At 38.3% G+C, this 12,500-nt stretch overlaps 1 protein-coding gene across 1 annotated transcript in view; it reads left to right on the forward strand.

The window, feature by feature from the left end:
• Positions 1–5,683: 5,683 nt before the first annotated feature.
• The window catches only part of LOC137995997 (uncharacterized), a 9,068-nt gene continuing 2,251 nt past the window's right edge, over positions 5,684–12,500 (forward strand). Inside the window, exons 1-8 of the mRNA XM_068841438.1 lie at positions 5,684–5,903; positions 6,972–7,055; positions 7,169–7,222; positions 7,558–7,614; positions 8,965–9,536; positions 10,673–10,794; positions 11,550–11,967; positions 12,429–12,500. The exon at positions 12,429–12,500 is cut by the window's right edge and continues 34 nt beyond it. Coding sequence (XP_068697539.1) covers positions 5,684–5,903; positions 6,972–7,055; positions 7,169–7,222; positions 7,558–7,614; positions 8,965–9,536; positions 10,673–10,794; positions 11,550–11,967; positions 12,429–12,500 — 1,599 coding nt within the window. The remainder of the gene's footprint in view (positions 5,904–6,971; positions 7,056–7,168; positions 7,223–7,557; positions 7,615–8,964; positions 9,537–10,672; positions 10,795–11,549; positions 11,968–12,428) is intronic.

Raw genomic sequence — 12,500 nt, forward strand, 5'->3', positions numbered from 1 at the left:
AAATAATCACAGTTATACTATGCATTGAATTTATTTAGCAACAACCCCTACTACAGTATAATGTACATGTATGTATAACTAGACCACAGTCTCAGTTGCGTGTCCTTGAAAACATAGCCCCCATAAGACCCCTAAGCATTAAAAACAAACTCTGTACGGTAACACAAAACCCTCAATTTGGCTAACATTAGGCCCAAAAAACCCAACTTCACGGCTAGGGTTAGCCAAACTGAGGGGTTTGGGTTAAAATTCTCTGTCCTTAGAGTCTTCGGGTGTCTTTGGTTTTCAACGACACCCCCCTCTAGTCACAGTATTTTACCTTTCTTAAAACAATCTAAGTTTTGTCCATCACTCAGGGGTTTACTTAAAGGTCTTCATGTGTCCATTGCTTTCAGTTTATACTTCCCAAGCGCAAAACATCTCCAGCTGTTATAACTTTCCTGGCCCCTTTTAAGACCTCCCTTTTCAAACAAAATAGTGTTGACTTCTTGGAACTTCTTTCCCGACGTCCCTTACAGACTCTGGCCATGGCAAAAGACTTCACTAAGGCCTTTGTGCTGCAAATGTAGAAGTTAATGTATTTTAATTATTTTGCAAGATTGATCAGTATAATGCACCTATGTGCAGCTTGATTTTCAATTTCATTGTCTTTGTAACCAATTCAATGGAAAGTGTATGTCGGTTCATATAACTGAACAAAAGCACCTGGGATATATCGCTGAAAAGTACTTTCTTTTTTTAATGATACCACCAACCAAATGAATACAAAATTTAAATTGGTATCTATTTCAGAAATTCCCTGTGGACACTGCAGAAAAACACCTAACTACATACAATATAAAATGTACAATGTACCACTGCCAAATAAGATTACCTCTTTGTGTAATATTAAAGAGCAATCATCCCTCCAAGATGTTAGTGGTTCTGGTGGATCTCCTTCAATATTCTCCTGACCAAATAACTGAAAACGACATCGCTCAACCTGAGGATAATTCAAAAGTAGTCTTTTTCATACACACACTAAGTAATTTGGAGAATGATGCTTTCTGCAAACATCGTCTGCTCTTGGTAATCTGCTTAATTGAATTTTCCTTTCATTATGGATAAAACTGGAAAGGAGACATAAAAAATGATTGCGCTCCTTGATCTTCAAACTCAAGACCCGAGGCATGGCTGGACATCAAGGTACCAAGATTATTGACATGGGGAGTAAGGCATCTTTCGATATCCAAGTAATTAATGCACCACATGTATCAATTCATGTACGGTACAGTGTTGCAACCAGAACATTAGAGTACCCAGATGATGTACGGAGCCAAATTTAAAACTTTGTCCACCAAAAGCGATTCAAGTTCAACATCACTTCAATTGTCATAGACTGTCATGTACAGTATAAGGCAGTCTTTCACCGACATCACACAAGGATTTCGCAACATTTCAAATGTGGTTTTAACAACCTTCACTTGGTAATTTTGGAAAGTTACTGAACAGAGGAATACTCTGTGGAAGATCCAACCAATAGCACGTCAGCAATATGGCCCCAAATTAGGAATTAATAAAACCCTCTTTAATAACCAATCAGCAGAATAAAGTAATTTGGCCCTCTATATTAAAGTAATTTTCAATCGGAGTGTCATAAAACCAAAACTAAAAGTAATTACTTTGGCCAAATCAAAAGGACGGAGACAATCCAGTAAACCAGTCAAAAACTCAAAGTAATTACACTTAGCCGACACAAAGCGTGGGAAAATGTGCAAGTGCAAGCCACGATTGGTTTTGGTTTCACTTCTGATTGGTGACAAAATGGTGTGAGGACTTTGAACCAATCACTGAGCGAAGTAATGCAAAACCAATGCAATTTGCTAATTACTTTCAACACTCAATTGAAAACCGCTCTATCAGTGACGTACATACCAACTTTGTCAATATCTTCAGTTTCAATGCTTTAAATTTATGGTTCATTTAATCTAAGTGAGTGACAGTGCTAAATTGGCCTGTATTAGTTTGTTTTATGTTAATCAAACTTTGACTACCTCCTCCCTGTATGAAACATTATGTTGAAACATAGAAGAATGTTGGTGCATGGCTCCTAAGTAAATTGCCTGTTCATCAGAGAGGCCAACGTAAATCGTGCACATTCTCCCTGAGAAGTGCTGGTTCTCAGGATGTTTTGCATGGAGGTTTTTGGTGGCCAGTGATAGATGTGTTCCACCAAGAACTTCATATTGATGTGAGTCTTTCTCCTCTGCTTTCCATACTTTCTTATCTGATATTCCTTTGACCAATACAAAAAGTGACCCTAACTCCACCTGGGTTTTTTTTGCATTTCAGCCTCCAAGCTGTCAACAAAATTTGCATTCACTCTTCTAAATTGCCTACATTTGGAGGTAACTCCAAGTTTCCAACAGCAATAAAGTGCGATGTCGCTGCATATCAAGAAAAAGACAAAAATCTCAGAAAAATTCCTGCCAATGTGTAGCGTTTTCACATGATGTCACTTAATTAATTAATTATTATTAATTAATAATTTATAACACGCCTTTCAATGCAAATATGATCAAAAGCGCATCATGGTGGCCATGTTGGTGTTCCAAAACAAAGAAATGGCGGCCATGATGGTGTAGTCAGTCAGTCAGTTTCAGAACTACTAATTAGTAAACAAAAATCCACAAACTTATTAAGACAACTCTGCTTTTGCAGTTAGTACATACATGTACATGTCTTATTAGCTCTTCTTTATTTCTTGTTTTAACTCATAAGACCCCTGGCTTCCCGTTGACCATGGTTACACAGTCAGTCAGGAATCAAGAGGGGATTCTTACATGTATCACCTTTACATGTATGTAACTATTAAATTATGTCTTGACTAAAACATGGAATACCATGGACAACCATGTCCAAGAAATTTGCAAAGCAAAGTGGCTCAGTAATTTATTAATAATGATCAGGAATTAACAAAATCGTCTATGAAGACACACTGCACCTTAAATAAGAACAAAGATTTGAAGATACCCAAAATTTTACGTTTTGCCAACCATGAAATACCATATGCATGCTCGACCATGGTCAAGAAATACACTTAATCATATGTCGATTAGGTGTCAATTGGCCTTCATTTAGTCATCAGCTAGCCTAACAAAGCAGCAAAGGCTTCAGGGTCATATGCAATGTCAACAGCTAAGGCAGCGAAACATCACCAAACGAATGATTTTTTTTAAAAGGTTTGACTTAAAAAGCACTTATCTAAAGGACAAATTCTGATGAGAGCGGACTATCTGGGATTCTTTTCTGAAGACCATTCGAGATTCCAACATTCGTATTCGATCCCAACTTCGACAAGTGTGAGGAACTTTGTAGGCTGCCACTCTTGTTACAAAGTTTCTGTATTAAGCAAACGCGGGCGAACTTCTACTTTAACTTCAAGAAGAGAAAACAAATGATTTAACGGTTCAGAAAAACGGCGGGCAACGTGCTAAAATTTGAAAATGGATGTAGCAAATACTAATAGGGTATGGACGTTTGCTTACCGCTAACGAGGACAGTCCTCGCAGGAGTGTTGTAAGTCATCATTTTTCTGCTTTTTGGACGGTTCTTGAACTTCACCCGAAAACGTCAGCCGTTTTTTTTCCCTTTTGCAGCTGCTTCCTAGAAACAGGGGTTTCAGTTGCACCCTGACTTGTTCCTGCAGATTCCTCTTCCCTTCCACCTTCTTCACCTTCATTTGACAGTGCGTCCTCATCTTGAAAACCGTCAACATTCCTTGGGGTGACCCTTGGGGTAGCAGATGGGGTGGCACGAGTTTCGTTGTCAGCGGCATTCTGCTCAAGATTTTGAGGACATTGAAGTGTCGCGAGCGCGCGTCGCATCTCTTTGGCCAGGTTTTCAGTGTCTCGATCACAGCAGTCGTTGAATGGGGGACTCGACGCAAAGCGGTTAAAGTACTTGGCACAAAGCAGTGCAACTTTCGTGGTTTTACTTCCTGAATCATCTTGCTCTAACTCCAGCTGCAGCAAAAACAAAAAAAAGAAGTTTCAACTGGACCGCAGAGCTGGAGTTTTCTGTCCAGCCTAGGGGAGGGGGTGACCATACTGTTCAACTTGCTCCCAGGCTTTCCGACACACCCCGGATGCGCCACGTGATGTTTCATTTTTTCCTCGCGCTTTCTCGCAAAGCTGAACGGAACTATTGTAGTTTGATAGGTAGAATACGTGAGACATCATCTTTATATTAGGGTGGAAATGAATGAGTAAAGTTTCAATGGCAGTTTTCTAATCTACAAAAACAATTCCAAGCTTAAAGATTTAAACCTTCACGTCAAGATTTTTGGGTAAAAGAAAAATGTGCAACTGCTAAAGTGAAAGCTGCTTCGAAAACTGCAAACGCGATGTTCTTTTTAACTTCACACTATTGCATTTCAAATGTTGCGAATTCAGGGTCAAAGGAAGACGTTAAATCAAATTGCCAGATTGTCAGTTTGTAACATTTATCTCAATGGTGTTCAGAGAAAACGCGCATTCCACCCACTAACTGTGCACTTTAAAGACGCCTATGCTAGCCATTGCAGCCAGGTTATTTAATAAGCAAGCGCATCACTCTGATTTAGAGAGGTCGTAAAGAAGTCTCTGTAGAGATTTGCAAATTCTAGGTATGTCTTAGCCGTTGCCTGAAAGAACGCGCAACGAGCGAGGCATCCCAAATAAAATAAAGTTTGTCTTTTCACCTGAATCATCCTTTCCTTGTTTTTGTGTGGTGGAAAAGCTGTGCTCACATCCAGTAGACATCCGTATACTGCTCCCTTCGAACTTTTCAAGCTGACACCGTTTCTAAAAACTTTCGCTTTACCAACAATAACCTTTATGTACCACAGTTTCTCTGCTTGGGACGTAGACGGCATTATTTCAAGTCAGTAACACTGAAGAACAACACTTATCAGAATCAGGCAAGACCAGAGAATCCACAAACTGCGAGAACTCCAATTTGATGATCTCACTTATAACAAAACACTGAACTTAGAGCATGAATTTTTACATGCAATCAATAATTAAATATTCTCACATTTCAAGTTTGCATGAGTGGGAGTGGCGTTTGGAGGTGTCAAGATGCGACGTCAGTTACATTGCATTCTGACTGAAATTTTTTGGAAATAAGATTTTTTTCAGTTATAACTCGCCTGGTTCGGATGACCACTGAGATGAAGTAACGGAATTTTTACATGTAGTTTGTTTTTAAATTTTAGACTGCCAGGTACGCAAGCTAGTCCTTTTCAGTGTTCGTGGTTCAATGGTCATTTTTCAATTAGCCTGTTCTAGGCTTTCAGTTTCTCAAGACTAAGCAAAGAAGTAAGCTCGTAAAATCTGAGTAAAAGTTGTAATCAGCTTAAGTAACTGAAATTAACTTGATTGAAACCATCTGCAGAAGAACTATGGATATTTAAGCTATCATGTCACATTTTCTTAAACGTAATCAAGGAATTATAAAAGCCAGCGTTATTTCCGGCAGAGAAAACAATAGGGCGGCTATTCTTTGTCTAAAATCTTGATCATAATGTGTCACCTTAGTAAGGAAAGGCGGACGCTTTGTGTGGAGAACCAGATCTTTGCAGGCTCTCATCACAGTTAGACCAGCTAGCATTTGTTATACTCTCATCAAGGCGTAATCGGACCATACAGTGTCGTTTTTTAACATGGAACAACCGAATAAGTCGTTGGAAGTTTTTGATGTCTCAGATGTCTCCACCGCTTCGTGTGAAATTTTTGATGATTCCAGTTCGACGTCTTGCGCAAGTATTTGGCACAGTACTCCAATCAAGAAATCTGCTCATGAACCTAAAGATCCAGCGCCTGAGTGCACTTCAGAATGCTCAGAAACAGAAATTGAAATATTTGACCAAAGCACTGCCTCTGGTAAGCATTGCAATCTTAATGAATGTCAAATTCATTTCTTTTCATTATGGGTGACTCACAATTTTTATTTATCGTTTTGTATGCCGACAAATTTAGTAGCTTTTTAGGGTGATCTCACCTGATCTCACCCAGATGATCTTATTGTAGCTTTTGAAGGTATTTTATTCACATATTCTTTTTTCTTTTAGCTGAAAGGAAATCGGGGAGACCAGTTTAAGTAATTTGTCAATCGACTTTTTGGATCAAACAGTAGAAGGTGAGGCTAACGGCTTCAATGATAGTTAATTTTTGTGAGGTGTTCAGTTTCACGGTAATCGCCAGAAAGGACGATGAAACTATTCCGTTTGATGAAAATATGCTGATGGAATCGGGAACCAGCTTGTCAATACGAGCATTTTTTTTCCATTGGTAAAGCCATGATTTTCACCGAATTCATGCTGAAATTATTGCTTTCCCCAATTTCGGAGAATGCTGATTGATTCCAGCTGAGTTGTTCCCTGTTTGTTAAGGTATCAAGAGGCCCTGCTAGCGGGGCGGGGTGCCCGTGTCTGAATCTTGAAATCTCCCATCCCATGTCGGGGTTTATTCACTTTAGAAAAGTCATATGACGGCGAGTGATCTGGAATGCGGGTAGCTCTAAAGTTATGGGCGTTAAGTTCCGCAGTTAACCGGTTTCGCTTATCGACCATGTAACAGACCACTAGTCACTCGTGTGGCGTGCAATTTGGTACAAGAAATCACAACAAAGAAATCAATGAAACTTTGTCTAGCCTTGATTTATTCGTCCTTGCTATGACTGCCTTGTCATGCACAACAATAAAATATTTCTACTGTCCCCAAATCGTAAAATGAAGACTGTATTGTTGTACAGTTGGTTTCCATCTTTCCTCACGATTCCTGAAACCCATAATTATTGTTCAGGGTAAATATCGCAAATACGATACTTACTTACCGTTACCTATTTTGCAAATCACATCCAGAGCACGAGTAAATCATAACTTGTGTTTATCAGAAGCGCTGGTCAATGTCGACAGCTTCTTTAACACCTTATTTTTTTCGGGGCTGTAGGACTGCGGGCGCAAAACAACACGACTGCGGCATGTTTTAAGTTAGATATTTTGTGGGCCGGCCGTCGGCCGGCCGGCCTGCCGGGTGAGACCCGGGTATTCTGCAAGCTACGTAGCCTTGAGATTTACTCATGTTGTTTGCGTGTTATTTCTTTTAAAGTTGAGAAAAAAAAATTAATATTAAGTTGTATCTTGTAGGGATTGACCAAGAAACCGACCAAAAATTCACTTCTTCTCAAAATCTAAGCAGAGGTAGGTCCCTTTTTTTCTGTGAAAGCGCTGCGCTTATCTTTGTTTTTTCATAATTTATGTGATAGTCACAAGCTAAACCGTATCAAACGGTCTTAGGTGCACTCCTTTTAACCAATGTTTGTCCAGTCGATTAGCCTCACCGAGTTTGAAAATTCTTTCTGAAAACTTAAGTCTCAGTGACCCTTACGTCTGACAGACATCACTAAGGACCCTGAGACGTGTTATGTACATCCATTCACTTCCCATCATTGTAATCGAAGCAATGTTTTGTGGGGCCGGGGTAATGTTGTTTGATTTGAAGACATTTTTTTTAAACATTATCTCTTGTTATGTAGGCATTGCTCAAGAATCAAAGCAAAAATCCTCTTCCCCTCAGAAGTATAAGACCACAGGTAGGTGGTCTACATTGTTGTATGAATTAAAATAATTTAAGCCCATGAACTATGATTGTTTGAGGACCAAAGCCTCACAGGTTTTGAAAGTGAAGACCAGGGCTGTGTGTGGCCTGTATGTATGTAGACAGTTTTTGTTCATGTTTCTTCAGCACTCTTGTGGCTTAGACTCTTAGCCCCGGTTGTTCAAGGGGTTGACAACACAAGATACACTTGAATACAAATTTGGGATGCACATTTTACACAACTTTCAGTATAACTCAGATATAAACTTAAAAGTGTGTTATTTTATGCCTGGCCATTTCACTTTCCTCTCATTTTGCTCTGTTGGCATGTGTTAAAAAGGAAAACTTATATTTGAATCCACAGGTTTTGGAAACTTCACAAATGAAAAATTATTGGGAAAAAGAGTCTTTCTATATTTGCTTAGTTTAAAAAGCAATAAGGACAAGATTCAGAGCATTGTAAAATATCATGGAGGTCATATTACTGTTTTCTTGAAAAAAATGTGGACATTATAATCACGGATGTGTCACCTGAATGGAAACGTTCATTTTCAAAACATGGTTACCTTACAAGATCCTGGCAACTTATACAAATGTCATCCAAGAAATGTGGGCCATCTTCAATCCACCAATTTGCCGAAAAATGGAAAATTCCAATAGTTCATTACAATCAAATTATCATTGATTGCAAGAAAGCTATTATGCCACGTAAAACAACCATTTGTCAAGAAAAGGATTATAAAAGGACACTTGAAGCACCATTTCTCAAAGTTGAGGATTGCAGTCGAATGTACAAGCCAGAATTCATTGAATTTAAGAGTTTTCCTTTCTTAGACACTGCAGTCCCTTTGCCTCATTCTCCATTTGATACTTGGTTCAGATCTAGTGGAAATGTTAGCATGGCTAAGCAAAAGAGAACTCCATTACAGTTTTGTGGCCTGTGTAATGAAGTGTACAAAGTCTTTCGAGATCACATTAACAGTACCAAACACAGATCTGCAGCAATGGATGCCTCTAATTATGCTGGTGTTGATGCATTAATTAAGCAGGGGTTTTCCCCTGAAGATTTTGTAAAAAGCAGAACTGATGCATGGGAAAAAAAACACTTTTTTCACAACTAAGATTATTTTTAGGGCTGTATTTTGAAATTGTAATTGTCTGATTTTGGTGAAAGGATTGATGATTATAACTTTATTAACAACAAGGGACATGCATTATCCTGAACTAAAGGCATAATTTGCAATGATTTTATATTTCCTCGTTGAAAAAAGTATTACATAGTTGCAAAGTAGGTTTTGTCCTTTCTGAATTACTTACAAATACAATTAAAATGCATTTCTTTTAGAAAGACGAGTTGATGAATGCCTGCTTTGGCTGTTGGCCACTCCTTGTTGTGAGAGAAAATGTATGCGAAAACTTTCTATTGAGGATGTCAGTTCCTGTGAGTTGCATTTCCAGAACTTGAATCAAACAGAAAAACGGAACTATGTAATTGAGTATCTCTCCAACCATTGCCAATCATGTGACTCAGGTGAATTCATCACAGAGTTCTTTGCAAAAGGAAAATCAATATGTAGAGAGGCATGGCTTCTGATCCACAACGTGAATAGAGAATGGTTTAGGAGGATCTTCAGTAAATTTAAGGAGGGTACAGTCGAAGTGGAGCATGGCAATCTGGGTCAGAAGAAGCCGTCTCAGAAGACAACGGATTGTATCGCTTGGTTGCAGTTTTTTGTGTCGTGTGTTGGCCAGTACCAACCTGACAACAAGACAATCCATTTACCATCCTGTTTCACGCGGTTGAGCATCTACCAACGCATGTGTGAAGAAAATACTTCTTTTAATGCTCCATCTGTTGGAATTTCCCAGTTCTATTCTATCTTCCGTGGGCACTTTTCACATGTCCTTATTCCAAAGGTGAGTTTGTCTGTGATTCAGAGGAGTTTTTCATACAGTACCTGACAGGTAGTTTTAATTTGGTTGACTACACGGAATCTCTTTTAAACCTGTTTTAATCCAAGTTTTTATGGATAATCTGGAACTATGAAAATTAGTCCATGACCTGTATGGAACAGGGAAAAAAAATTAAATAAAATTGTGGATAACCAATGATAGAGTTCTATTAGCCCCCAAAGAATTATCCTTTTGCATGATGAGCTGCATAAATTATATGACATTGTGTCTCTGGCAGAGAAATTCACCACTGCCCTTAGCAAGGTTTACCACAGTTGCAACAAAGCACAATTTTATGATGGAAAGTGTACTGGAACACTGTGTGTGATGAAATTACATGCAAATGACAGGTGCGAATGCAGTGATGTACAGAATTGATTACATTTGTTAAAATCCCTAAAATGCAATTTTTTTAAATTGTTGTGCTGTATAAATGACATTATTAACAGGCAAAGAATATGCTTTTTTCACTTTATTTATTAAAGTGTCCCAAACCCCAAAATATTGTTTTTGCTAAAATGAATCTTTGCACCTGTTCAAAACGCATTGTGGTCTTTTTTTCCTTTTTCTAACAAATCCTGCCTTTTTATAGGCTTCAACACTTGCGAAAAACCAAGCATCTTTTGTTCGCGACTGAGTCAAAAGGGGAATGGGTCTATTCCTGATTTGATCTCACAATCTACTTTCATGCATGTTTACAAAGAGCTAATGCAATGTAAATTAGTTTGTGACGTCAAATCGGGAATAGACCTACTCCCCTTCTGACTCTGTCATGAACAAAGGATGCTTTGTTTTTCCCAAGTTTTGAAGGCTATAAAAAGGCAGAATTTGTTATAAAAAGGAAAAAAGGCTGCAATGCATTTCGAACAGGTGCAAAGAATCATTATAGCGAAAACCATATTTTGGTGTTAGGGACACTTGAACTGTAACAATTAGTTATTAATTGGTGCAGTTACTGTTTAAAATTGGATAATAATAAGTTTGTTAATTCTGCCCAGTAATTATCCATGCTGCATATTGCAAATTTACCTTTTAAAGACAATCCAATGGAATGAATATGAAGTTGGTAGATATTAATGAATCACTTTTCTTTCCTTTAGGAAAACAGATTCACAAAATGTACTGATTGCACAAGGTATAAGGAAGCAAAAGAAAAGATGCATGATAAGAAAGCCAGGAATGAGATAGAGAAACTATTAAATGAGCATATGGAATTAGTTTGGTGAGATTTGCAATGATTATTGGATCAAAAAGTAAATTGTGTAGTTCCAGAAAATATCCATAACCCACCACAGAGGAAATTTCACTTAAGACCCCCCACCCCCTGGATTTTCCCGAAAAAAGATCATCAAATTAAAGAATGACGCCGATTGCAGTTATGCAATTATGGTTTTCATTTAATTTTATTGGGTGGTCTTAAACTAGAACACAGAAAACCTTCGAAACTATCTAAACTACACAATATTGCTTATCCCTTAAAATAAAAGAGATACCAGTAAATTTATAACTGTCAGTCTACTTTGATGAGCAAGCTTATGCTTCTTTCCAAACAACGGGTAGCTATCTCCATGGCTGTAATGTTGATGGAATTAACACCATTTCAATGTGAATACGATCGCGAACACATCAAATTTTCAACCACAAATTAAGGGAAAACGGAAAGGAGAATGGAAACTCTAGATTCTGAAATGGTTACATCGTTACATCGTATACTGCTGGAACCACAAATTGTAAAAAAGAGTTGAATTAACAGTTACTATTGCAGTATCTTTTGCTGCTCAATGTAACACTTGCCAAAGCCTATGTGCATGTAAAACGTACATTTTAATTTATTCCTGTGAGTGTGAACAGTACCATTCTCAATTTCTCTTTGTCTCTAATCATGTTACAGCTATTTTGCATCATGCCATCACAGTGTCATACACATGTATCTTCATGGGTACTGATCAAGGAAAATTAATGTCCTTTTTTAAACAGGAAAGAGAGAAGGGTGTACTACTTGCATAGATACAAGGCACGGAGATACCCAAATAAGTATCTTACAGTAATAGATGATGCCATGGATCAGAAAACCACATGCATTCCCCGTTTGCGTCGCAAGACAAAAGCAACTTGTAATCTGTCAACAGTGGGCACCCATCTGGTTGGTGCCATCTTCCACAGTGGACAGTCACCCAATGGAAAGGAGGTGTTTGGGTCATTTGACTACTATCAGTGGCCACATGACCCAAACTTGACTGGATCAGTGTTACTGACTATGTTGTCTCAGTGGTGTGAGAGGTACCAACTCCCACCAGTCTTGTACCTTCAACTTGACAACTGTGTTAAAGAAAATAAGAATCAATATGTCCTGTGGCTTCTCGCGCTACTTGTGGAATTGGAGATTTTCGAAAAGGTAAACTTACTGCAAACAAACGCTGTTACACGTACGTAAAATCTGTATCAATAATGGGGGGATGTATGTACATGAATTTTTTGGATGTGAACTGCTGCCATTAGGTGTGTGCAGTAAGGGGTGTTACGAAAACCCCACTAGACCCACTAGTACGAAGACCAAGACTGGGTGTTTGCTTTCGTTGCACGAAAACTTAGACCTGGTCTTAGTTTTTGTAGCATGAAAACGAAGACCCAGTGTGCTGAACAGAGATTTGGCAAGACATGAAATTTTCTGAAACTTTATTGATAACACTGTTTTAGTTAGGCCGTAACTCTGGACTGTAACATGTACATTTGGTGGGACCACATGAAAAAAATAATATTACCATTATGAATATGGAGATGCTTTAAATAAGCAAGGAAGAAATAATTACCTTGTAAAGGAGATGTATGCAGTCATTATGGTTTATCTCACTCTAGATAAGACTGAACTTTCTTCCTGTTGGCCACACTCATGAGGACATTGATGCGTTCTTTGGTGTGTATTCAAAG

Source organism: Montipora foliosa, chromosome 3 (assembly GCF_036669935.1).
Source record: "Montipora foliosa isolate CH-2021 chromosome 3, ASM3666993v2, whole genome shotgun sequence".
Lineage (NCBI taxonomy): Eukaryota > Metazoa > Cnidaria > Anthozoa > Scleractinia > Acroporidae > Montipora > Montipora foliosa.